The following is a 26,759-nucleotide window of genomic DNA, read 5'->3' as shown; positions in this document are numbered from 1 at the left end:
GTCAGTAATTCATTAAAGTGCAATTAATGCACAAACTCGAGGTAAAACCGAAGAAATACATTTTTAAATTATTTGGAGCGATATTACTTATTATGTAACTTGGAAATTAAAAGCCCATTTACCAAAACATTTGCAGAGGAACCACTCGCAACAGATAATCATCTGATTTTCGCATTTGTAATATTATTATTACCTAAAGTGTAATATTTATACATAATCTAATAGTACCTAGTTTTCGTTTGTTGCAGAATTGGTAGCTTGAGCTAGTAAAATATTAACCTGTCTGTCTTAATCACCAATCAGCTTAAGTTAAAATATGTTTATAAGTAAGTACTTATTGTATTTAAATGAATTAAGCAATCAGCTTAAATAAACTATATAATTTAAATAAATTAGACAGGTAGTTAAACAAATAGTTTTAAAGACATTACGGTTTAAAAAGAAATATCTTTGCTATAAAATGTAAATGGGTCATTACAATTCACAATGCGTTTGTATTAATAAAACTAAAGAAAATTAAACCTTAATATCATTTAAATTAAATCTAAAGTCCATTGCGAATGATCAATTGACCAAGAACTCAATGCAAAGTCGGTAAACGACCAGTCGCTGTCCATCTCGCAACCGTTGCTCCCGCGTTCTGTTAATTAAAAAAAAGTAAGTGTCAAATTCAAATTGTTATTTTTTAAACGTTTAAAACCAGACGCTTTGTATTCTGGCGATAATTTTAAAAAAAAGTGTTTTCTATCACATTTAATTAATTAAGTAATTTGTTTGTGATTTATTTTGTTGAATACAACGAAGGTAAGACGAAATAATGCTTTATTACATTAAATTTAATTAAACGAACTTTTAGTTAGGACGAATGTGTGAATTGCGTTTCCCATGTTTCTTTTTGTACAAGGCTGTCCATTGTTGAACTGATGTAAGTGTGATTTTTAAGTTTTTTTTCCTTCTCATTCGTTAACCGGTTTTTTGTTTGCTGCGGTTTTTGTTGACTACTACTAGTAATTGCTCATAATATGTGCATATATTTTATCTATACTAATATTATAAAGATATAAAGTTTGTAGTATTCAGTGGTGTGCACATGTTCACCTAGGGTATGCACTATTTTCGGTTCGTAATGACTCCTCAGAGTAGGCGAGGAGGAGGGAAATAAAGGAATAAAGTCTGGTTCTACTGAACCGATGTTGAAAATGCTACCACTAGAGAGCCACGTTATTTGTGAGTAATAAATCCACTTTACTTTAGAATTGAAACTGACAATTAATAACATATGAATTGATTATAAGACAAACTAAAACTCACGTGATAAGTCGGAGTATGCCTGACTAGTATTAAACCCATACGGAGCCCTTAGTCATAAGCTGGTTCTTGCAATGCGCACGGTCAAAACTTTTGTTTGCAATTGTACCTGCGCAGACAACTGTCATTTTGGTTAAACTATAATTTTGGTTAAACTATATTATATTTTAACACATATCCTGCCAACTATGGCAGGATATGTGTTAAAATATAATATAAGACCTATGTAAATGTACCATATTCTGGCGAAATAAAATTGATTGATTGATTGATTGATGGTTCCATTTACTTACAACTATACCTACTAACTAAAGTAAGTACTAACCAAAAATGTCGAGTTACGTAAGTTCAAGCCACAATAATTGGACGTCACAAATCACAGTGTTGCGTAAAGTAATGAAATCACGTTTGGAATACAACGTAGGTACGTACGTTTACCTACTTAGGTACGTATACTTATAGACTGCAAGCCCTTGAACAAAAATTAACCTGTGAAATAAACCTAATATGAGATGTATAATTTTTCCTAGTACGATTTTTTTCCAATGTAACCGTTAAAAGTATGTACTAAAAAAACGATAAACGTAAAAAAAATAATTAGTCCTATTTTTTGGAAAAAACTTACTTTGCAGTAGAAAAAATTAAACTATCATTAAGAAACTACGTATCTAAAAATCTATAACTACATATTATAAAAATTAAAAAGAAAATATACTAAATTTAAATTATATCTAAAGGCTCAGGCGTCGTAGAATTCGTCCGAATCGACGATCATAGGTAAAGTGGCCAGAAGGCTGGCAGTATTGCCACGTTGTATGGCAATACTAATTCTTTGGCCTAAATACAGGCCAGCCTTCTGGTCACGGGAGGTGTCGATTAAACGCTTTGCTATTTCTTTGTAAAGAAAGCGTGTACTCGGACCCCACGGTCCTAGTGTTTCGACCGCAAACGGCTCAAATATGTAATCTCCGACGAGATTGCTATATTTGCGCCGCTTGAGGGTCTCTGCTGATGCAGCAGCAGCGCCCGCACATCCCATCGTGCCAGGAAGACGTGAAGGCGCAAGGGTGTCTACGCAAGTCGCGTCCCACACCAAAGGCCTACCCATCTTCCATGGCATCAAAGACATGCCGTCTGGTCTCCTACCATCGTCACGCGCCAAACCGTTAGGTTCCAAAACGGCTGGCACGCCGGCGGTGACAAGAGCACGACGTATGATGTCGTTCAGGCTAGCGTGCCGCGGAATACGGCCAGTGCTCTTACTGCAAGAAAGACCGTGGTGTCCGAGTGTATCGACTAGCTCTCATTAAGTACTTGAAACAACTATTCAAAAATAATTACCGTGTATAAAATCAACGCTTAAGTAATTTTTCAGCACATGGTATGACTAAACTGCACTGAAGGTAGGGATTTTTGAATTTTGTACCGAAAAAACCGTAAAATTTGGGCTAACGTAATATATTGCGTTATTTTTATAGACCTTGATGTCAGCTATCACCCTATAGAGTATGTCCTATTATTTACGGGACACCCTGTATATTTAATGGGTTGAAGGATATAAGAAGTTAACAGTTTTGCTGGAAACTTAAAGATAACTGTTATAATAGTAATTGAAAATTGTCAGTGATAAAAAGTACATATTATATAAAACTGAATTAACTCAAAATAATCAATATTATCTTTTTCAATAACCACAAAACTGTAATAACTCAAAAAATCTAATTTAAGCGGTTCTGAAGTCACAATTCGAAAATTAAAGATATATTACAGAACAACATTTTCCGAAATAGTTTTTTGTATAATTGTTTTTCTGGTACAGATAATGAAAATCACTTTAGCTTAATTTCTCAGAAAAAGTGTCTTTATACTTTTTAGTTGAAACAGTTTAAATGTATGGGCGCGATATACAAAAGCTTATCTATACTAATATTATAAAGCTGAAGAGTTTGTTTGTTTGATTGAACGCGCTAATCTCAGAAACTACTTGTCCGATTTGAAAAATTCTTTCAGTGTTAGATAGCCCATTTATCGAGGAAGGCTATAGGCTATATTTTATCCCCATATACCTACGGGAACGGGAACCACGCGGGTAAAACCGCGCGACGTCAGCTATCTATACTAATATTATAAAGCTGAAGAGTTTGTTTGTTTTATTGAACACGCTAATCTCAGGAACTACTAGACCGATTTGAAAAATTCTTTCAGTGTTAGATAGCCCATTTATCGAGGAAGGCTATAGGCTATATTTTATCCCCGTAGTCCTACGGGAACGGGAACCACGGGTAAAACCGCGCGGCGTCAGCTAGTTAAGGATAAGTCTCGCGCTGCGGTAAATAAAATCTAAGATAGAAGCTATGTTTCATTAGTGCTGTATGTAGGGCATTTACGAGACTATAAATCTCTCAGTTCTGAAGGGTCTACACAAATGGTCGGATAGAGTGGCCCACTTATCAGATGTGCTAGATTTCATTGTTAACGCAACACAGATCGTATCTCCCCACTATTATCGCTGTAGTGAATAACCGCAGAGCTATGTAACGACCATAGGAAAATGAACAAAATGGTTAAAATGGTTAAAAATTCAAAATAACTAAAAATCTGCATCTTGTAACTGAAAACTTAATTTAACTTAGGTACAATATTATACCTACATAAAAATTACCAGTATTGCCACAAAAATAGTAAATGTTATCGCCGCGTTGCAACGACTTGCGGTACGGACGGCTTCAGTGTGCTCGTGGCGTTCGAGCCGTCCACATCTCTTGTTGTGTAATTCTTTATGGGTTACTTGGGACAGGCGGGGGGTGACTTGAGTGGAAAAGGAGAGTGTTGTCGACTATCAAAGGATCCTTTAACCCTACACACATCGTTCACAAGTACGTGACTGCACTCAAGGTCATTCTCTGCCATTCTCGAGGTCTTATTTTGGTAACAGTTTGATTTGTTAATTAAGTTGTCCTGACAAGTGTTGTGAATTTGTTCGACATTAGTTTTCTTATATTTATAATCACTTTTGAGTCCTATAATATAAAATAACAACAAATTAATAAAAAATATAAATCAATGATGCTTCAATATTATATGTATACGCGCTTGATTTAAGTCAATATTTATTAGGGAACCAACTAACTGACCCGGTTCGACGGTTAAAATTTATTTTTTAACTTCTTATACATTTACAGAAATTATTAATTTTTATTACGCAAAAAAAAAATACTGATAAAGTAAAATCAAAAGTGTCCTAACTCAAAATTGGTCAAAATTGCACACAATGTGTAAAATTTCATAAAACGACCGGAAATATCAGATAAAATATCAGAAAGAATACAATAAGGAATTTAATCTAACTTATCCTAATAACTGTACAAATCATGTCCACGTGGAATGGTGGCAAAAATATCCGCGCTAAAAAATGAGCCAGCCCTTCTGTCACCAGTCGAGGCAACTAGCAGCGGTAAATATTTTTGGCACTGCGACTCCATGGCCAAAGGGTCTCCACGGCAAAAGGTACAAATATGTAACTCTCTGTGAGAGAGGCATACTTGAGCCACTTACCGGTTTCAGCTTTTTCTGCTGCGGCTCCCGGTCTTGATTCTGTCAAATATCAGATATATATTATAGGAGTTTAACTGGCAAGATTAGAGTCATTGTCGCTCTCCTAGAGATTTAAACAGTGGTTTTCGAAGAATGCTAGCTACTGTAGTGATTGGACACATGATTTTTCATACTAAGCCTAGGAAAACATGGAAAAATTACACTTTTCACCTAAATTATCGAGGGTCTGAACCTCGCAAAGCCACGGTCCAGAGCATTTAGTTACTAACCGAACTTACGAACTTAGAACCATGGGCTAACAAACTTTTACAAAATAAAGTATATCTGACTATTATAGGATTTCTTATCTATACTAATATTATAAAGCTGAAGAGTTTGTTTGTTTGTTTGATTGAACGCGCTAATCTCAGGAACTACTGGTTCGATTTAAAAAATTCTTTCAGTGTTAGATAGCCCATTTATCGAGGAAGGCTATAGGCTATATATTATCTCCATATTTACGGGAACGGGAACCACGCGAGTGAAATCGCGCGGCGTCAGCTAGTACCTAATATTTTGGAAGGCTGCGTCCTCAACAGACAATTTCAAGGCAAACACGAAGCTTAGACCTCATCGTGTATTACTTAACTACTTCCCTTTGGCGCTTCGACGTGATCGAAGTCAAGGGCAGGTTCGTCACGAACGAAATAGAAAAAAAAATTAAATATAAAAAAAATAATAGCGTTTGGGTATTTTGAAAACTTAGTTTTTTAAAAATCTGCAGAAATCATGGATTTCTCGGCATAAAAAGTAGCTTGTAGGAGTAGACTATAGTAGATATATGTTTAGACTATATATTTTTTTTATTTTGATTCGAAATTTCAGACAAATCAGTTTTGTAGTAGCGTGAAGTAGCAACAAATATATACACACTTACACGCTTTCGTGTTTATAATATTAGTGTGTTGGTCTCCAAGTTAAACCGCGGACAAACAGGTGGAAATATCCAAATTTTAAGACTATAATAGACTAGGACTCGTATAAAAGTATAAACTATTTTGATTGCAAACAGAAAAATCAGTTTTGGCGTTAAGTGGTAACAAATATCACACACACAAACTTTCGGTTTTATAATATTAGTGTGATAGTCTCCGAACTAGACCGCGGAAAAACAGATAGAATTCGCCAAATTGTAAGGACTCTATCTAAGTAAATAACCAAATACATCTTTAAATCCGAAAACACCCCACTCTTCCGGATTAGACAAATAATTAACCATTAGAAAATAAATTGACATCAACCAGTCATGTCTCTTTCAACAAATCTTCGTTTATCCACGCTCTCTCTTGATACAACTGGTTGTAATCGATTAATTACATTAGATACAAAGTATTGTGAATGCTTTTTTTGTGATAAAATACACAATTGTTGTTTGTAAAGTTTCTACAATGGCTGCGGTATAGATAGATAGATATACTTTATTTGCACACCACAAAGACAAATACAAGTGAAATAAAAACATATTAAGAAGAGATCAGCATACAAAAGGCAGCCTTACCGCTAAGTAGTGATTTCTTCCAGGCAACCTTCGGTTTAGGAAAATTTAAGGACATCAGCAGGTGGCGTAAAACAAAAATAACCATAGTATTAGTAATACACATACATACAAATAATTTACATCCTAACACATAAACAATATTACACAAATACCTACAATAATGAATAAAATACATATCAAAATATACTTGTTAGTTATTTTACGTAATACGTAACAACCCTTTGACGGCCTCCGTGGCGCAGTAGTATGCGCGGTGGATTTACAAGACGGAGGTCCTGGGTTCGATCCCCGGCTGGACATATTGAGATTTTCTTAATTTGTCCAGATCTGGCTGGTGGGAGGCTTCGCCCGTGGCTAGTTACAACCCTATCGGCAAAGACGTACCGCCAAGCGATTTAGCGTTCCGGTACGATGCCGTGTAGAAACCGAAAGGGGTGTGGATTTTCATCCTCCTCCTAACAAGTTAGCCCGCTTCCATCTTATACTGCATCATCACTTACCATCAGGTCAGATTGTAGTCAAGGGCTAACTTGTTAAGAATTAAAGCTAATCACTGAACCAATGGGGTGAAAGTGTGACGGCATGATGGTGTAAAACTTCCGTGGAACAAACAAGAGTTTGGTATTGGCTTGGTACATACCTACATATTAATGTAAAGAGTCCTTATTAGTTATTTTAATTAATACGTAACAAAATGGCATTAAAGCAAAATTTCTAAATACCATTTCTGGAATTCCATTCTTTTATTTTTACTGATTATATTATAGATATAAATAAAAAACTTAATTCTTTACTCGCTGCCATTATAATGTAGCAGCCAAGAGGAACTGAGCGTATATAAGTAGCTGATGCGTAAAAACAATTGAAGCATTTGTCATTTATCACAAAACATGATAGGAATATAAATTATGATTCATCATGATGTCATACAATGTATAATAAGCATAGTTATTTGATCTAGTTTTCAAGATCATTCTTTAATGTATTTTAAATAAATCAGCACTATCTGACTCGGCAAACGTTTATCTGACATCGGTCATAATGGGGATGACGACTAGGTTTGAATATATTGATTTTTATGATACGTTCGGGTAAATAAGGTAAATGTTAACTAATTTATACATAAAAAACAAAGATTGTCTGGATATTTGCAAAATAAATGAGATTATAAAATTTCAAAATCCATTGAATTAATCTTTTATCGTAATTAGATGAAAATTCATACTGTTTTAGCTTCCTTACATTAAATGTGACATTTTTTAATAAATGAACCATAAACATAAACGCACAAATAACAAAGATATTAGTAATTTTGTTTGAACGCGCATACAAATCTAACGATCATTACATGACCAACGACGTCACTAAATCGAGCCATTTTGTATGGAGCGTTTTTCAGGGATCCGCGGCAGCGCCGCAAATCTGACCCTTTAAATCCCTGTAGCTCCGAACAATAAAAATAATCGCGCGCTCTTAAAAAAAATTACAATAATAATAAAACTTTAAATAACATGTTTCCCGCGGGATTTGTGAAATACTTAATTCCACGCAGACGGAGTCGCGGGCATCCGTAGTATTTAATAATATCTAGTGGTAAATCATGTCCAACACCATGACTATGTGTTTGTAAGCTAGTTATAATTAAACAACGCAGTTCGCCATGTATGTACTATGCGAGTACATATGGCAAGTCACCGGTAAGGAATGTTGCCACAACTGAGTACTCCATTTTTTCCTTTTGCAGTTTTTTGAAGTCTCATTATTTTTCTCACCAACGTGTTTTAGTCTTGCAATACAAAAAATATTCTTATTATTCTTTACAAGTAAGGCCTTGACTAGCCGTGATAGCCCAGTGGATATGACCTCTGCCTCCGATTCTGAGAGTGTGGGTTCGAATCCGGTCCGGGGCATGCAACCAACTTTACAGTTGTGTGCACTTTAAGAAATTAAATATCACGTGTCTCAAACGGTGAAGGAAAACATCGTGAGGAAACCTGCATACCAGAGAATCATCTTAATTCTCTGCGTGTGTGAAGTCTGCCAATCCGCATTGGGCCAGCGTGGTGGACTATTGGCCTTACCCCTCTCATTCTGAGAGGAGACCGGAGCTCAGCAGTGAGCCGAATATGGGTTGATGACGACGAAGGCCTTGACTACAATCACATAGGCGAGTGAGGTGGTGAACGTTACGAAATATGTAATCAGGCAAACAAACGTTGAGAGGGAGAGCTAAAAAAGTTTTACTACAGTCGTGTGGTCTTAACTTTCTAGAGAACACTCATTTTTCAAACAAATCAAATCAAAACATATTTGCTAAAGTTTTTTTTTAGTTATAAATTTTTATATAATATTATTAGTAGGATAGTGTTTATACCCGACTTAGTGACCACGCAAGTTATTTATGTTCGTTATCATTTATCAGCGCAGGTCAAGGGTTAGTACATTGCTTTATGCATCCATTATCGAAGCGATGGTTTATCTGGCTCGGGTCGGCCGATGACCAGCGGAATTAGGTGACCAGTTGTGACGCATCAGTCGGCATATTCAATCCAGGGTATTATCTATCTACGTTTTAAATCTCAGTGAAATCGGTTCAATAGTTGCGGCGTTAAAGAGTGACAAACATCCATACAAACTTTCGCGTTTATAATATTAGTAGGATTAGCAACCTAATTCAATTAACAATCGCATTTTCCGTATTCGTTCAAGTCCATTGTTAACGAAAATCACAGTAACTGGGCAATGTGCAGTACCTGCTCATGATATCCACGAAGAGTTGTCACCAGCCATGACATTACATTAGGGGTAGGGTAGGGGTAGGATAGGGTTAGGGTAGGGAAGGGGTAGGGTACGGGTAAGGTAAGGGTAGGGTAGCGTTAGGGGTAAGGTAGAGGTAGAGTAGGGTAGGGTTGGTTAAGTTAGATTACTATTAATGGACTATTTATTAGGTATATGTTATAAAACATGCAAAAATAGAAGAATGTGAAATAGGGGTTGAAAGTTGACATCGATTTTTACGCGGACGAAGTCGCGGGCGTCCGATTGTCTAAAATAAAATAGTTCGTGCGCGTTTTCCAAGTGCAGGAACAGAACTAACATTCGAAATTTTCTTTCTTAGACCGGTCCATTTTCACTTTGGTCTAAGTCGAACTGTCTAGCTCATAGTCATGAAAAATATCACGTTATCATGAAAAATATTAGACAAAATAAGTAGAACTGTTACTCAATAGAAATTTAAAAGTAAATCTCATAAACTGCTAGTTGGTATAATATAAACATAAAAACATAATTTATAATTAATTAAATGTTGGCCATCAGTTTGCCAGGATGAGAATTAATACATCAATACATATAAATTTAATTGATGTGTCTGTCAGTGATTTCAAGGATTTTTATATTTTTTCGTTCATCCGCGTTATCATCCGCTTTCAAGAGGTCGGTTAAAAATACACTGTAACATATTGAAAAGATAAGGAAAGTTTATGTTTATACTGTAGAACTATACTTTGATAAGATGAATACAAATAGCTTTGGGTCAAGCAGTCAGTACCCTTTCGATGGCCCAAGGCGTGTCATCTTTATTTATAATTGCTGTTGTAAATAATAATAATAAAAAAAATTGTTAAAATTATTTTTTACAAAAACAATTTTTAATATAATTTTGACTTGTGTCATTTTACTTTTGGATGCATTGAAATTATTTTTTGATATGTCTTATTAAATTGTTTTTTTTTTTTAATTTTTTATTGATTAATGTTTTCTGTGAGAAGGTTTATAATTTCTGTTTTGGGATTTATTTACAAGGTAAGTTTACTTCAGTTAAATGTAAAGTTTTCGATGCATGTTGCCTACGAATCCGAGACTAGATCGCTAAATACATGGGCCTCATAAGTCAAAGTCACACAGCGGGTGATGGAACGAGCTATGCTCGGAGTATCTCTGAGTGATCGAATCTATAGGTACATATAATAAAATTAAAACTGGTCGATTTCTATACATTTCTTAGCGATTTGAGATTTTACTTATACCATTTGTAACAACAAACGTTAGCGTGGCATAAAGGAAGCCAGCGCCATCTAGAATCTATACTTATAATACGACTTCTGTACATTTTGTACCATCAGTACCACTGTAAAATTTTTGTTGGGAGGCATAATATAATCGATACTGAAGCTAAAAATATTTTTTTTTTCGATTTTTTTTCTGTTTGTCTGTCTGTCATTGTTTTTTTGTTATTCGGGCATCACGCTGAAACTACTGAATGAATTCAAATGAAACTTTTCAATACACATGAACTATAAACATAAACGCACAAATAACAAAGATATTAATAATTTTGTTTGAACGCCCATACAAATCAAACGATCATTATAACCTACGACGTCATTAATTCGTGCAATTTTGTATGGGGCGTTTTTCAGGGATACGCGGCAGCGCCGCAAATCTGACCCTTTAAATCCTTGTAGCTCTGAAAGTAATGATCGCAGATACCCCGTTACTTTTACAAAATTGCTTTACTATAAGCATACTTCTAATTTAAATACAATTTAAAAAACTGTCATCATCCCTATTACAATTCGGACAAAGTCGAAGCATTAGTTAGTCGTAAATACAGTTATGTACCGTCGGTCAGACCTCGAGCACCGTTCGGCATGCTAATTTGAGGCAATGACCCGTGTCACGTGATCGTTTGTACCAATCCGCCGAATGTGCACGTCATGTAGGGTTGCCAACCGTAATCTAATATATATTACTAGCTGACGCTGCGCGGTTTCACCCGCGTGGTTCCCGTTCCCGTAGAAATACGGGGATAATATATAGCTTATAGCCTTTTTCGATAAATGGGCTATCTAACACTGAAAGAATTTTTCAAATCGGACCAGTAGTTCCTGAGATTAGCGCGTTCAATCAAAGAAACAAACAAACAAATTCTTCAGCTTTATAATATTAGTGTAGATTTTACTGCATATCTTCTATAACAAGATCTCCAAGACTGTGATGGACCTGCCAATGCATAGCTTTAAGCAATGTGTTAAAAACATTTACTTAGTCGAGGGTACTACAACATTGATAAGTTCATTAATGAAAAAGATGCTTGGAGGCCGTTGGATCAGCTTCCACGTTCACACAGGAAGTAAAACTATAAGAAATTGTAACGTTGTCATCAATTGTAAATTGTATGATTTTTTTTTTAAAGAGCGACTGTTGAGTTTCTTGTCGGTTTCTTCTCAGGAGACCTGCCTTTCGAACCGGTGGTAGAATCTTTACAAATAGTCAACTGACGTGTCAAAAGTGCTTGTAAACTGAGCCTACTTGAAAAAAATTAATTTTGATTTTACTATATTTTGGGTCTGCGTACTATACTACTGTTGAATAAATATATAGTACGCAAAAACACTATATTTTTTCATTAATTTTCGACTGACGCAATAGTGTGCAGTACAATTAATGTTGGTTTTCATTAATATTAAAATTAAATTAAAAACATGGTGGCACTCTTATTTAAGAAAATAAAAGTTCTTGAAAGATGCAACAGATGCTAATTGCTAATAAATATACTTTTTATAAAAAAGAGCAACAATTACTTATATTTATCTTCGTCTATTTTTTGCTTATTCCATAAAAAACTACTATATTTTCTTTATGTGTACTAAGAGTATATTTTTTGCACTTAGATCTGAAAAATACTATATTTTTCTGAAAAAATGTTGGCAACCCTAATGCTCATAAGCTCATAAGCAAGCTGCTTAAGCCAGCCATACACGGTCAAGTATAATTTTTTGACGGCCTCCGTGGCGCAGTGGATTTACGAGACGGAGGTCCTGGGTTCGATCCCTGACTGGGCCGATTGAGGTTTTCTTGATTGGTCCAGGTCTGGCTGGTGGGAGGCTTCGGCCGTGGCTAGTTACCACCCTACTGACAAAGACGTGCATTTTCATCTTCCTGCTAACAAGTTAGCCCTCTTCCATCTTTGATTGCAACATCACTTACCATAAGGTGAGATTGTAGTCAAGGGCTAACAGCTAACTTAAAAAAATTAAAAATTATCTACCTCCAAGTCTGTAGTCTTAAGGACAAGGTAATTAACATTACTGTAAGTTTGTGGTGAGTGTATCATAGATGAAAGGTTTAGGTATACAATTTTTCATGGTTTTATGTAAATCGCCAAACCAGAGGTTCTCAAACATTTTTTTCTCGTCCACTTTCTAACTTAACTAGTTCCGGTGGACCCCTGCTAAATTTCTATCCAAAACTTCACCTATAGAAAGGAGATGGTCCAAAATTGTATGGAGCCCAGGATCAGTCATGATGCCCCGGCGGAAATAAAAGAAAATATTTTTTTTGACTACTTTTGATTATACAAATCTACGAATTTACTTTAATTCTTTCGAAATAATATTTATTATCTCCCAAGAAATGCAACACTATTAAGGGTAATAATGGCGAATTGATGACGTTTTCAATGCAGTAGTCGTTTTGACGTTTGCTGTCAATTGCCTTGTCATAGTTGCTATATGGGCGCCATCTTGATATAACTCAATAACTTGGGTTTTAATTTTATTTATTTCTTTTTATTTTGTTAAATTTATTCACTTATTCAGATTTTAATAAAATCCTTTTATTTTTTAAATTTTAATGATATGGGGTACAAAAGTGGACCAGAAATGGACCACCTCCTTCTAGTAATCCCTTGAGCTGTGTTCGAATAACAAATACCTATAAAACAGTCGTTAAATTTTCGAAATTCTTCGTAATTTTCTTCATTAAAATTCTGCAAAGTATCTGAAAACATGAAAAAAATAAGGTAGAACTAAGAATTATTTATAAAATTAATAAAATCCTTGTATTTATTAAATTTTAATGATACGAGGTACAAGATGGACCTTAAATGGACCATCTCCTTTATTTAGGTAAATGGTCCATTTAAGTTTTTAAATAAATGTATTATGTATATACCTACTATATTATATAGTATATAGTATCTATATTATTTTATTTATTATAAATTTAAATTTAATATACTGTGTAATTCTTAGTTTTAATTAATATATTCTATTAACTATTATATAGTCGTAATCGTAATTCGTAAGTCGTAACTGATGCTTGGTATGAAGAATCATCATACTATAGCATTAAAAAAATATATTTGTGATATATATAATGATAGTTAATAGTCGTTAAACATTAACATCCAAGATATTATTTCGCTAAAACGTATACTGTTCCGGAAACAAGAAACGTTAACGCGATACAGAGCTACATGGCGCTGAGATTTCAGCTCATGAGCGCCATCTAGTTTGACAGACCTGAAACTAAGTTTACACCTCAACCCTTACAAACTATCGCCCGTCGTATCGAATCGCAGTCCGCGCGGGGCAACCGGATTTGACCCAAACCCAAACCTCTAGGCTGAAAATCCTCAATCCCGGAAGGGGTTAGAAGAAAACACCGGGGGAGCAAGGTCCCCCGCGACTAGGCTTGCCAGGTGTCCGGCTTTAGCCGGACATGTTTGGCTTTTTGCGGTCGCGTCCGGCCAAATATGTACATGTTCGGCCTGTCCGGCTTTTGTCAGGCTTTTTGTCAGAGTGGCGATTCTCGCTAACTTAATAAACATTTCAAATTCGTAAACGAGTTTTTTTATTATAAATATTATGTCCATCTATATATATAAAAATGAATTGCTGTTCGTTAGTCTCGCTAAAACTCGAGAACGGCTGAAGGGATTTATCTCATCTTGGTCTTGAAATGTTCGTGGGAAGGTTTAAAAGGTGAGAAAAAATCAAATAATTTTCGGGAAAACCCTAAAAACTGCCCTTTTCTATTTCCCATACAAACGTTTAAGAGTCAAGCGGTAGGGGTAGGGTAGGGGTAGAGGTATAGAAGGGTAGAGTAGGGATAGAGAATAAGTGCACTTATGTCAAAACGAAGCTTGACCGGGTCCGCTAGTCACGTATAAATACTTTTTTCACAGCCCAGCTGTAAAAACAATAAGTTTGGCAATAAAAAAACATGTCCGGCGCTTAGGGCAAAATGTCCGGCCTTATATAGTGCGAAGTCCGGCCTTTGCATTTTATGGCCTGGCAACCCGCGACACGGCCGGGCAAGGAGCCATTGCCACGAGGCCCGTACCCCTGCCCCGTTCACACGGGCCAGAAAAGACCCACACGTCGTCGCTTACAAACTAAATACCTACGAGTTTTAAAGGAATAGGTAGTAGGTTTTTTTTATTCTTTACAAGTTAGCCCTTGACTACAATCTCACATGATGGTAAGTGATGATGCAGTCTAAGATGGAAGCGGGCTAACTGGTTAGGAGGAAGATGAAAATCCACACCCCTTTTCGGTTTCTACACGGCATCGTACCGGAACGCTAAATCGTGGGTAACTAGCCACGGCCGAAGCCTCCCACCAGCCAATATGTACCTCTGCAACAAGGGCGTAACTATCGCCGTATCAGCAGTATCAATTATACGGGGCCTCCGGACTGCAAGGGCCCCTTACGTGTGAAAGCAAAAATTGGTAAAATGTAATCGACTACGACACATCTGGTGCTTCCCGGAAAAAAAATCTGCCTATACAGTTTCCCTTTAGAACTGATAAAAAATTTTACCCAAAAAAAATTGCAACATTGGTTAAGTCACTGTCATATTTATTTTAAGCAAGCATTTTTATTAATTTTGTGAGAAATCTTTACCAAGGGCCTCCCAACTAATTTTGTTACAGGGCCCCTCAAAGACATGCTACGCCACTGGTATTGTATCTAGATATATGAGAAACCGGATTATGTATCACACTGTTTGAATTTCCTTTTCTTTGGGACGGTTTACCTTCATCTTAATTCCATTCTTCGCCACTGATACCTACCTACATCGACTCATCGCAAGTCTAGGTTACTAATTATAATTAACCTAAGCCAGACCTGACAGCAATTAGTTCTTACTCATATAGAACTATAGCCTGCAGCGGCCACACCTCTGAAAGCTAATGTCATATAATGTTTCTACTATAGATAAGTACAGTAGTCAATTATGTGCACAAGGTTTTTAAATAGGGTATGCAATATACATAAAAATCGTACATCAAAATGGAAAATTCTTTCTCTAATACAGTTTCGTTATGAGTCGACGGGGTAGGCAGTGCATTTTTGCTTGTATGGAGTGCCAACGCAATTATGATGTTAGGACCGTGGTAGTTTTGGGAGGTAGCTGATGACTTGAGGATCTGGAACCTTAAAACCTTAAGGTTCCAGATCCTCAAGTCATCAGAAAAGCATAAATACAAAGGGGGGAGGGGGTACTCATTGGAGAGGGGTCGTGATTTGATCCCCGCCTGTACTATTGTCGTAATTCGTACATGGGTGTTTGCCATATTTTTTTTTTAATAACTAGATTGTACATGGGTATGTAATTTTTTTAATAACTAGTCGTAAAATACTATTAGGAATAGTCCACACAGTCGACTTTTTCGACTAGTTGAAGGGAAACAGGACTACTGGTATTTGCTATAACAAAGATATGGCAAATATTCTTTTAAAAAAATGTCTTAGCGTAAAATTACTTAAATAAATCGAATTTTTTCGATATTTTCTACGGGATATCTTGATAAATTATTTGTTTTTAAGACTGGGGAGTTGGGAAAATTATTTCTAATATTACGACGAGGAAAATATTTTAAAAATGCGCTTGTTTTTAGACAAGGGAGGGTCTTAGACGGTGTAGGGTCCAGTCCCTTGAATACTGTGACATTCTAAAGCAACCACAGTCCATAATTCTCAACTCCAATTTGTCTATTTGTCTGTCAATTTGTCAATTTGTCTTGGGTTGACAAACTTGAGGTAGTGACATAAAATGAGGTAGTTGTGACTGTTGCAGGCTCTTAGTCCAATAGACATAGACAATTTAACCGACAAGAGATCTTGATATGCTTCATAAACCTGTAATTTAGTAATTATTTTCTTTACCTACAATAGTGTGATTGAAGTCAGGGATTTACGTAGATATCATATACTAGACATCTAGGATAATATAATATACATTGATATAAATTGACTAAAACTATAAAATTCAATAAATTAAAACTAATACTTAAAATACTTAACAAAATTTCCCGCCCTTGGTAGGGTGTCCATCACGCAGGCAGTATTCCCATTAGGCTACTTGCCTCTTTTGTAAACAGTGTTTAAACTGAATTATGGATTACAAATATTATAAGCTATATTTATTTTGTCCCGTCAATAATAACCAGTAAAAAATTTAATATAAATAATAAATAAATTAATTAAACAAATAAAAAAGCCCGACTGCATAAAGTATAGAAAAACTGAAAAGAAAAAAAAAACAAGCTCAGTCCAGAAGTGTAGAAAGCAATTAGAAAACAGTCGTTTCACCTATCCAAGAACACTTGGGTTATTAAGGCAAATCTAACGATATCCTAATTACGTAAATCCGTTCAGTGGTATGGAAAATATGAGGTAATAAAGAATATTACATACATATATATATACATACATACAAGATACGTGCGAAAAACATAACCCTTCTTGCAGTCGGGTAAAAAAATATCTACGTAAAATTTTTGCCGCCGTAACACAACACATTAGCAAGTGACGTCATTCATAGAGATAAAAGCGTGATTGGCGTTTGCAGTGATGTGATATATCACGTCACCGCTAGCGCCAATCACAAACCGATGCCTTGTAGCGAATGACGTCACAGTTTATGATTGGCGTATATAATATAATATTAATATTTTATAGAATTTCACAACAAAAAAATTATAAATTTTGCGTTTGAATGAATTCGCTATTGGTAGGAATTCTTACAAACTCATAAATGTTTCGAACTTAATCGATTAAAAAATGCGTCTAATTGAAAAACCTACTTTTTGATGCCGGGTAAATAGATTTATACGTAACTAAACATTGTGTTTTCATAAATAATCAAGTACCGGTAACGGTATTCAGTTGCTAATACGAAGAAAGTGTCAAGCAAACGTGAAATCAGATTTGTTTAGAGAAAGCTATGACAAATCTATCTTCATACATCAACAGTTTTCTTACAAACAAAAGAATAGAAAGTATTTCGTACTGCTTTTTTTCGTATGTAGATTTAGGCAGTACAGTTTGTTCCATGTAGCATGGTGCGGGTGACAGTTCGTTCCCCCTTGAAAGTTTTGCCGCGATTCACGATATTACATATGATGAACGTCATACAGGCGACTGTCATCGAAAAACAACACTGTAAATAGACGCGACTTACAGACGCCATTTTTCTTGAATAATATTTGTATTTGTGGCAGGTACGACGTGTCCAGGACGCTCCATCTGTATATTCTGTAATCTGTGATTTGTTTCCTATCGGTTACGTTCCTACAAAATCACCGCAAACAGTGATCCGAATAATAATAGACTGAGTGCACACATGCACAATCTTATCTTTAATTTCATTATATACGCCCGACGCCCGCGACTTCGTCCGCGTGAAACTCGATGTAAACTAACCCTACCCTACCCTACCCGTAAAAAAGTATTTAAAAAAAAAGTATCCTATGTCCTTCTCCTGGCTCTAAACTACCTCCCTGCCATTTTTCAGGTAAATCGGTTCAGCCGTTCTTGAGTTATAAGTGGAGTAACTAACACGACTTTCTTTTATATATATAGATTTATGTGTAAATTTTTACTCTTCCTAAACACAACTCGACATTGTAGACGATATTTAGGTATTTTATGTTTAAATAACGTTCGTTGTTGACCACAACTAACATTGAGTTGTGTATAACTTTCCTCTTTTAAGCGTCTCATTTTTCATGCGCTAGTAATACATTTTTAACAATATTTTGACGACCTCCGGCGTCAAAATATTGTTAAAAATGTGATAAATAAATGATATTTTGGCGCAGTGGTATGCGCGGTGGATTTACAAAACGGAGGTTTGATCCCCTGGGTTCGATCCCCGGCTGGGCAGATTGAGATTTTCTTAATTTGTCCAGATCTGGCTGGTGGGAGGCTTCGGCCGCGTACCCTACCAGCAAAGACGTACCGCTAAGCGATTTAGCGTTCCGGTATGATGCCGCGTAGAAACCGAAAGGGGTGTGGGTTTTCATCCTCCTCCTCACAAGTTAGCCCGCTTCCATCTTAGACTGCATCATCACTTACCATCAGGTAAGATTGTAGTCAAGGGCTAACTTGTAAAGAATATATAAAAAAAAAAAAAATAATATCATTGCCTATACTCATATATGTGTATACTTATCGATTAACAGCATACTTGTTATTTGCAGAACAAAATGAAGTCGCTTGTACTGCTGTGTGTATTCGCCTGCCTCTGCACCGCTATAGCGAAGAGTAAGCGAGACGATAAGGTTAGTATACGGTTAGTTAGTAGATCGTCAAAAAATTCTCTCTCTGCTCGGAGTTCTTCTCTCTACCACGCGATGGACCCGGCACCCGCACGGTGAATCCATGGAATGCTAAGATATTTGTCTCTCTTGTCGTCAACAGAGACAAGCTAAGATCGTTGTTTATACAGCCTGAGATTTACCATTTTATTTTATTTATTTGGGATCGAAAACAGTTGTGTACAATAATATATATTACAAAACTTAAAGTAAATTTTTAAAACAAATAGTTTACATACACAACCCACATCTCTATCCACGAGTAATTATACAAAATGTAGATGGGGCTGATAAAAATGATTTTCAAATTAAATTATTTAACAAAGTGCTTTTATACAAAGAAAAGAAAATAATGAAATAAAAAAAAAAACAAAAAAAGAAATGTCACAATTACAATAAAAATTTAAGTATATAATAATAATATATAAATAATAGAATAATATAAATAATAGAATAGCAAAATTATTAATCGCTTTTAAGTGTACCGATGACCAACTTTTTAAAAGTACCTACTCGACTGGCAGAAATGACCAATAAGGTTCATTAATCAATGTATGAAAAAAAGTCGGTTCTCTTTTGAGTTTGCGTTTATAATGCTCGTGTTATCGGCAGGTGAAGATAGCGATATACTACGAGTCGCTATGTCCTGACAGCAAGAAGCTCATCACCACTCAGCTGGCGCCCGTCTGGAGGGACTTCCGGGGACTGGTGAAGGTCAAACTGGTGCCCTACGGGAAAAGCACGGTGAGCCATTTCATCACTAGTTCAAAAAAGTTCACTTTGTGCCTTGAAATCGGTGCGCAAAAAATTACTTTACCTGTTGACATGCAAATTGACAAGTTTTTGAGATTCAGAATACTTCTGCGGATTACACTATGTCAAACTGGTGCCCTACGTGACGAGCATGGTGAGGCGTTTTATTTCCTTCTCATTAGATCGGAAAAGTTCACTTTGTGCCTCAAAATCAGTCAGCAAAATTATACTTTATCTGTTGACATGGAATACCACTCAAATTGACGAAGTCTTATAGTCCACATGGTTTCCGTGGACAAGACAAAGTCTAACTGATGCCTTACGGGAAGTGCTCGGAAAAGTTTACTTTGTGCCTCAAGAACGATACACGAAAATGTCCATTTTCTGTCAACTTCTCTTAGGGGGCGTTCATAAATTACGTGAGATGTTTTTTCGAAATTTCTGACCCTCCCCCCCCCCTTGGTGAGATGTCGTGAGATTTTTTTCAACCCCCTCCCCCATCCCCTAATCTCACGTGAGATTTTTCAAAATATGGGTTTCTTACGTAAATGTGTTAGATTATTATTGTAAAAAGAAAAGAAAATTTGCTTCGTGTTTTTATTTACAACTATATGTATAGTTAAAAACAAAAACAAATATCCCCCATGAAAAAAAAATGTAATTCGAAATATATAAAAAATATATTTTAAATATACTAAAAATATATAAATTATGTATTGTAAATATATTTTTAGCCATTTATTTTTTATGTATTTTAAAATATATCTTGAATATAACTAAAATATATTAAAAATATTTTATATATATTATACATATTATAAAATATATATGAAAACCGGCCAAAAATTAGTTATTAAAAATATATTTACTATACATATTTTATATATTTTTTTAAAGATTTTTAATATATTTAAAATACATTACTTCGAAATATATATTTTTTACATTTTTTTTCATGAGGGATGGTGATTGGACAGTCAGTAAATGTATAACGTCGAGGTATAAATGAAATTATTTTTTTTAGAACGAATTAGGAAATGATCTTAATCGTATTACGATTACGCTTAAGATTAAATCTTAAACATGTACAATCTGGATTAAATTGACCAAAATAGTATTTTTTTTTGTTTCATTCAGAAAAAAAAATACGTGATATTTACCGAGACCCCCCCTCCCTCCAACGTAAGATTAGATGAGATTTAACTCGACCCCCTCCCCCCCTAAAACATCTCACGTAATTTATGAACGCCCCCTTACTTCGAAATGCCTTCCAAGGTCTCGTCCAAGTCAAACTAGTGCTTTATGGGTAGAGCACGATGAGGCATTTCATTTCCTTCTCATAAGATCAAAAAAGTGCACTTTGTGCTTCGAAATCGGTGCGGAACAATGTTGTTTGATGAGGGTGATAATGAATTCAATTTGGGACCTTTAATAAAAACTTTCCAAACTAACATCACTATATGTTTCGTATTTCAGCACGACAAAGTGAACGGCAAATGGCAATTCACCTGTCACCACGGACCCGATGAGTGCTACGGAAATAAGGTAACTGTATTTTTAATAATAACTTTATTCTTTTTTTTAATCTCTATAATGAAAATTTTAATCTTTGAAATGGCCACACCGTTTATAATGGAACGTTCTACTTGTACATAAGGTTTCTGTGCTTTCACTGAAGTAATTAAGCAACACATTATCCTTGAACAAACATGACAAAAATCCATGGTTCCCGCAGGATTTGTGAAACACTGATTTCCAAATGGACGGTACTCTTGAGTAACTCTTAGTATTAATAGACTAGGGTAGTGGCACCAAATGATGAACGTTTAAGTTTTACACAACTTGGATGTTTGTAAATCAGACATTTTAAGATAATAATACTTGTTGTGTCTGTTTTATGATAGCATAGGTACCTATATCATCAAGAATAAGGAAATACAAGCGTCTTAGGTTTCTTATATTTAAAAAAAGTTTTAGTGGTTCTACCACTATAGTTGAATACTGTACTCTAATCATGAACAGTTTGAACCCTATCACCACTTCAATATCAACATCTGTAATTACGTTTAATTTGGCGTTTTACCATTTACCTATTAGGTAGGTACATTTATCCTAAAAGGACCTAGGACCTAGGATCCTATTAAAAACTTCTGGATCCATCACTGTTACTGTCTTTGATGGTTTTTTTAGTCTGTGATATTTGCTTAGAAGGCTATTGGGGTAAGGCAAGTTACAATGGACTCTTTTCTCTATAAATTAATTTACTCTTTGCTCTTGCCACGTATATTGCTAGTGCTACATTAAAATTAATAGGCATAGCAACGTGAAAATGCCTAATATTGCAAAATCAGGTCGAGCTGACGTTTTTTGCCTGAGCAGGTGTTCTGACTGGCTCCTTGATGTATTATTTTAGTACTACCGCGACTTCGTCCACGTGGAATTTAGTTTTTCACAAATCCCTCAGGAACCATGGATTTTTCCGGGAAAAAGTAGCCTATGTGTGAACCCATGCTATAATATATCTCGATACCAAATTTCAGCTAATTCGGTTCAGTAGTCGAGGCGTAAAAGAGTAACAAACATTCATATCATCAAAATCATCAGTTTTCGCAAATCTCTGGAAACCATAGATTTAATTGGGATAAAAAGTAGCCTATGTGTTAATCCAGAGTAAAATCCATTTCTATTCCAAATTTTAGCCAAATCGCTTCAGTAGTAGCGGCGTTAAAGAGTAACAAACATCCAAACATCCATACAAACTTTCGCGTTTATAATATTAGTAGGATAGTATGTAAGAGTTGTCTGTGTTGTAGATCCAGTCGTGCATCCTGAAGGACCGCAGCCTCCAGGACACGGAGAAGATGGAGCTGGTCATCTGCCTCATGGGACAAGCGCAGCCCGACAAGTCGCTCGACACGGTAACTACAAGTCGTCATTTTAAAGTGATAATAACTTCGTAACGTAACGTAACATAACGTAACGTTACAGTGCCTGTCTGGCTTCCCTTTCTATCGCACATACCTACGGCAGCAGGTTTAAGTTAACACTTCTGTCGAGAGTGTTGTGAGAGAGTCTGTTGTGAGTGGATGACAAAAAGGCAAAAAGTTATTTCAGCCAACATTAATTGTTGATCTACTCACAGCACAAGGAATCCATCAATTAACAAAACAATAGTTAGGAGGAGGATGAAAATCCACACCTTTTTCGCTTTCTACACGACATCGTACCGGAACGCTAAATCGCTTGCCGGTACGTCTTTTTCAGTAGGGTGGTAACTAGCGTCCAACAGTCAGACATGGACCAATTAAGAATCAAAGCGGCCCAGCCGGGGATCGAACCCAGGACCTGTAAATCCACCGCGCACACCACTGCGCCACGGAGGCCTTCAAAATCTACCGTATCTGTAATGTAACGTGCTCCCTCGCAGTGCTTGGAGCAAGTGAAGCGGCAAGGCGAGTCGGACAAGCTGAAGCGCTGCGCCGGCGGCGAGCAAGGCGACTCGCTGCTGGCGTCCTACGGGGACAAGACCGACACCGTCCAGCGCCCGTTGAACTTCGTGCCAACGGTTGTCATCAACGAGGTATATTTTATCTTGTCTTTGGTTTTACACAGATTAGCCAATGTCAAGTAGCATCATCATCCTTAACAATCTCAGACCAATTATCTTCTTCTGTTCTTCTTTAAAAAAAATAAATAAATATTCAGTATCGGAGTAAGTAAACGAAAATATTTGTGTATTATATGTATTGACGAAAAAGTTTTATCAATGACTCAAACGTGACGTTAGAAAAGACTCTCTATAAAAAAACCCCAGTCCCTTAAGTGTCGTTTTATAGAGTTTACATTATATCTTCTATATGTATAGAATTTGACCTGTTGTTCTGTTATAAGTGTAAGGTCCTTTGTCCTTACTGTAATAGCAGTAAGTCACCGTCTCACCACTACACTGTTATACACTATAATGGCCAGCGGCACACGTCCGGCTCCTCTCGATGCCAGCGATAGACTGCCTGCCTTGCCCCACTACCGGTGTATATATACACAAACACTACAATAAGTATAGATTTAGATGGTAGACCTTTCGTTCTCGAGTCAACTCGCACTTGACCGATTTTTAAAGTAAATTAAATAAATTGTTTCAGAAATTCGACCAAGCACTCCAAGACGAGTCTCAGACCAACCTGAAGGCCGTCATCTGCCGCATATCACCGACCAAGCCCAGCACCTGCTAATTGGAACACTTACCCTATTATTTGTAACTTATAAGTACACTTGATATAAATAATTGTAATTAAATTTTTACTTATTTCTTCTTGTTTTATTCATCATTATCATCAGCCTCAGAGAAATTAACTATGGACTCGTATCGCGCTTAAATTCATCAAAAAAATTGTCTGTTATTTATTGAGGGGGACACATCTATACTAATATTATAAAGCTGAAGAGTTTGTTTGATTGAACGCGCTAATCTCAGGAACTGCTGGTCCGATTTGAAAAATTCTTTCAGTGTTAGATAGCCCATTTATCGAGGAAGGCTATAGGGTATATTTATCCCCGTATTTCTACGGGAACGAAAACCACGCGGGTGAAACTGCGCGGCGTCAGCTAGTCGAAAATATTTAACATAAATAAATATATCCTGTGTCCTTAGATTACACACAATTATAAAAGAGATGGTACAAAATTGTATGGAGCCCAGGATCAGTCAATGTACCCTGGCGGAAATAAAAGAAAATAAAATGTTCACTATTTCCGAATATACAAATCTACGAATTTACTTTAATTCTTTCGAAATAATATTCTTTCTCTCCCAAGAAATGCACTATTACGGGTAATTGGCGGATCGATGACGTTTTCAATTTGACGATTGCTGTAAAATTTCATGTCATAGTTGCTTTACGGGCGCCATCTTTAATACAAAAACTTGGGTTTTAATTTTATTTATTTCTTTTTATTGAGATAGATTTATTCACTTATTTAGATTTTAATAAATTCCTTGTAGATTTTAAATTTTAATGATACGGGGTACAAGAGTGGACCTGATATCGTCAATCTCCTTTGGAATGGAAATTTCGAAAGACGTGGCTGTCTAGTGTTAGAAAATTAAATAAGAAGGCATTTGTATTAACGGATATGCTACATTATATGTTACAATCTGGTTATAACTGTAGTGTTGTCAATATACGTAGGTACCATGACGTATAATGACGAGTAATTCTTTGTTCTTAAAATTAAACTAAAATATACGAAACTAAACTAAAATAAATAAATAGATTTAAAAACGTATATTGACATAATTCATAAATGAAGTTATGTCAATATCCGTATAGATAAAAGATTGATGTTTGACTATATTTGGTTCTTGTTGTTTATTCCGTTGGAAAGGTATAAAAACGTGGCTTCATGGATGAGGCTGGCTCAGTTTTTGTGATTATAATCGAAGAGTTGTTATTAAAGTGGTGTGTTTGTGAACCTCGAGTTTCTTTTCTCGCCACCCCTAATATCAGAAGCGGGGTATGCTGAACGCTGTAAATTGACCGCAGGTGACATCTGGTTTTTATATTTGTATATTTGTGAAATGGCTTTCATTTAATTTTTTTTTTTAAATTCGTGACTTATTTATTATTTACGTTAGAATACAATTTCTAGGAGTGGTTTACCAACAAAAGTGTTGTTGGTTTAACGATTTGGTTTTTATACTTACCCACACCTTTTTATAAATGTGTCTCTTATCTTATTATAAATGTGTACTTAATAATATTGGATTAAATCTGTTACGCTTGATAATTAATTTTTGTAATCGTAATCAATAATCAACAAAACAGTATGATCTGAAATGATTCTTTATTCGATGAATACTTTTTCTGCCCTCCACAATTTCTATTTTTAGCTTTAAAAATTGAGGCACTCGGCAAACCAAACAAAGTTGGACTAACAACTCAACGCGCAAGCGAGGATGTAGCTCCGTCCAGCCGGGCGCTCTGCTGGCGCCGCAGCCGAGAGCTCAACAGGAGCCTAGCCGGCGTCGCAGCCGGCGTCGCTGCCATGCATTCAGCCGGCGTCAAAGCCGGGCGTTCAGCCGGCGTCGAAGCCAGGAGTCGAAGCCGGGCGTTCAGCCGGCGTCGAAGCCAGGAGTCGAAGCCGGGCGTTCAGCTGGCGTCGAAGCCGGGCGTTCAGCTGGCGTCGAAGCCGGGTGTTCAGCCGACGTCCAGCCGGCGACACAGCCAGGCGTTCGGCCGGCGTCTAAGCCGGGCGTTCAGCCGGCGTCGAAGCCGGGCGTTCAGCCGGCGTCGAAGCCGTGCGTTCAGCCGGACGTTCAGCCGGCGTCGAAGCCGGGCGTTCAGCCGGGCGTTCAGCCGGCGTCCCAGCCAGCGTCGCAGCTGGCGACACAGTCGGGCGTTCAGCCGGCGTCGCAGCCGGGAGTTCAGCCGGCGTCGCAGCCGGGAGTTCAGCCGGCGTCGCAGCCGGGAGTTCAGCCGGCGTCCCAGCCGGCGTCGCAGCCGGCGACACAGCCGGGCGTTCAGCCGGCGTCCCAGCTGGCATCACAGCCGGGCGGGCAGCCGGCATCCCAGCCGGCGTCACAGCCGAGTGTTCAAACAGCATCGCAGCCGGGCGCCCAGCCAAAGTTGCAGCCGGTTAATCAAAAGAAATGCAACTACGAGCCAGACGGCCATAGCGAAGAACGACGCGGCAAGTGTTAATATTTACATTACATTATGACAAAATATTATAACGGAATTTGATCCAACAAATAAGTCGTAAAATCAAGAGCAAAAATTAACCGAATTAATTACTCTACTTCAAACAGGATTTAAAAATGAAACTTACGTATTTATCCCATGACTAAATGCAAGTTTATTTAAAAAAAATACCTAGCAACTTTATCTGCATAGCAGTTTAAAAACAAGTGTGGCTTATTAGCTATCCAACGAGATATTAAAAATTTAATTATGTTGAAAAACATGGCTGAGTATGGATATAATCGGGAATAAGTGAAAAATCGTACCTTTTAAAACATGGTGATTTTTAGCTATATAAAATCTAAATATCTAAAATAGCTTATATAAAATCGTTTTGGATAAACCGGGCAAAGATGTACCGATTAAAAAAAAAAAAGAAAATAAAAAACGAGTGTTTTTCCTTCATGTTGGTAATAATCACTACTTCAAAGAGAATTTAGTGGTTGTTTTTGATGTTATTTGTTTGCTAAC

At 36.5% G+C, this 26,759-nt stretch overlaps 1 protein-coding gene across 2 annotated transcripts; it reads left to right on the top strand.

The window, feature by feature from the left end:
* Window positions 1–582: 582 nt before the first annotated feature.
* LOC112045707 (GILT-like protein 1) lies at window positions 583–23,857 on the top strand. 2 transcript variants are annotated; one of them, XM_052889503.1, is made up of 7 exons: window positions 583–657; window positions 18,680–18,759; window positions 19,408–19,539; window positions 21,025–21,093; window positions 22,362–22,466; window positions 22,976–23,128; window positions 23,691–23,857. In XM_052889503.1, the coding sequence occupies exons 2-7, from the start codon at window positions 18,685–18,687 to the stop codon at window positions 23,778–23,780; spliced, it is 624 nt and encodes a 207-aa protein (XP_052745463.1). In that variant the 5' UTR covers window positions 583–657; window positions 18,680–18,684; the 3' UTR covers window positions 23,781–23,857. The 2 variants fall into 2 exon arrangements, with proteins under 2 accessions (XP_052745463.1, XP_023937760.1); XM_024081992.2 differs by lacking the exon at window positions 583–657 and adding an exon at window positions 10,139–10,204 and having other exon boundaries at window positions 18,679–18,759.
* Window positions 23,858–26,759: the final 2,902 nt, after the last annotated feature.

Source organism: Bicyclus anynana, chromosome 26, assembly GCF_947172395.1.
Source record: "Bicyclus anynana chromosome 26, ilBicAnyn1.1, whole genome shotgun sequence".
Taxonomy (NCBI): Eukaryota; Metazoa; Arthropoda; class Insecta; order Lepidoptera; family Nymphalidae; genus Bicyclus; species Bicyclus anynana.
Note: the sequence above shows the minus strand (reverse complement) of the source record. Positions and strands in the feature narration are given on the sequence as shown.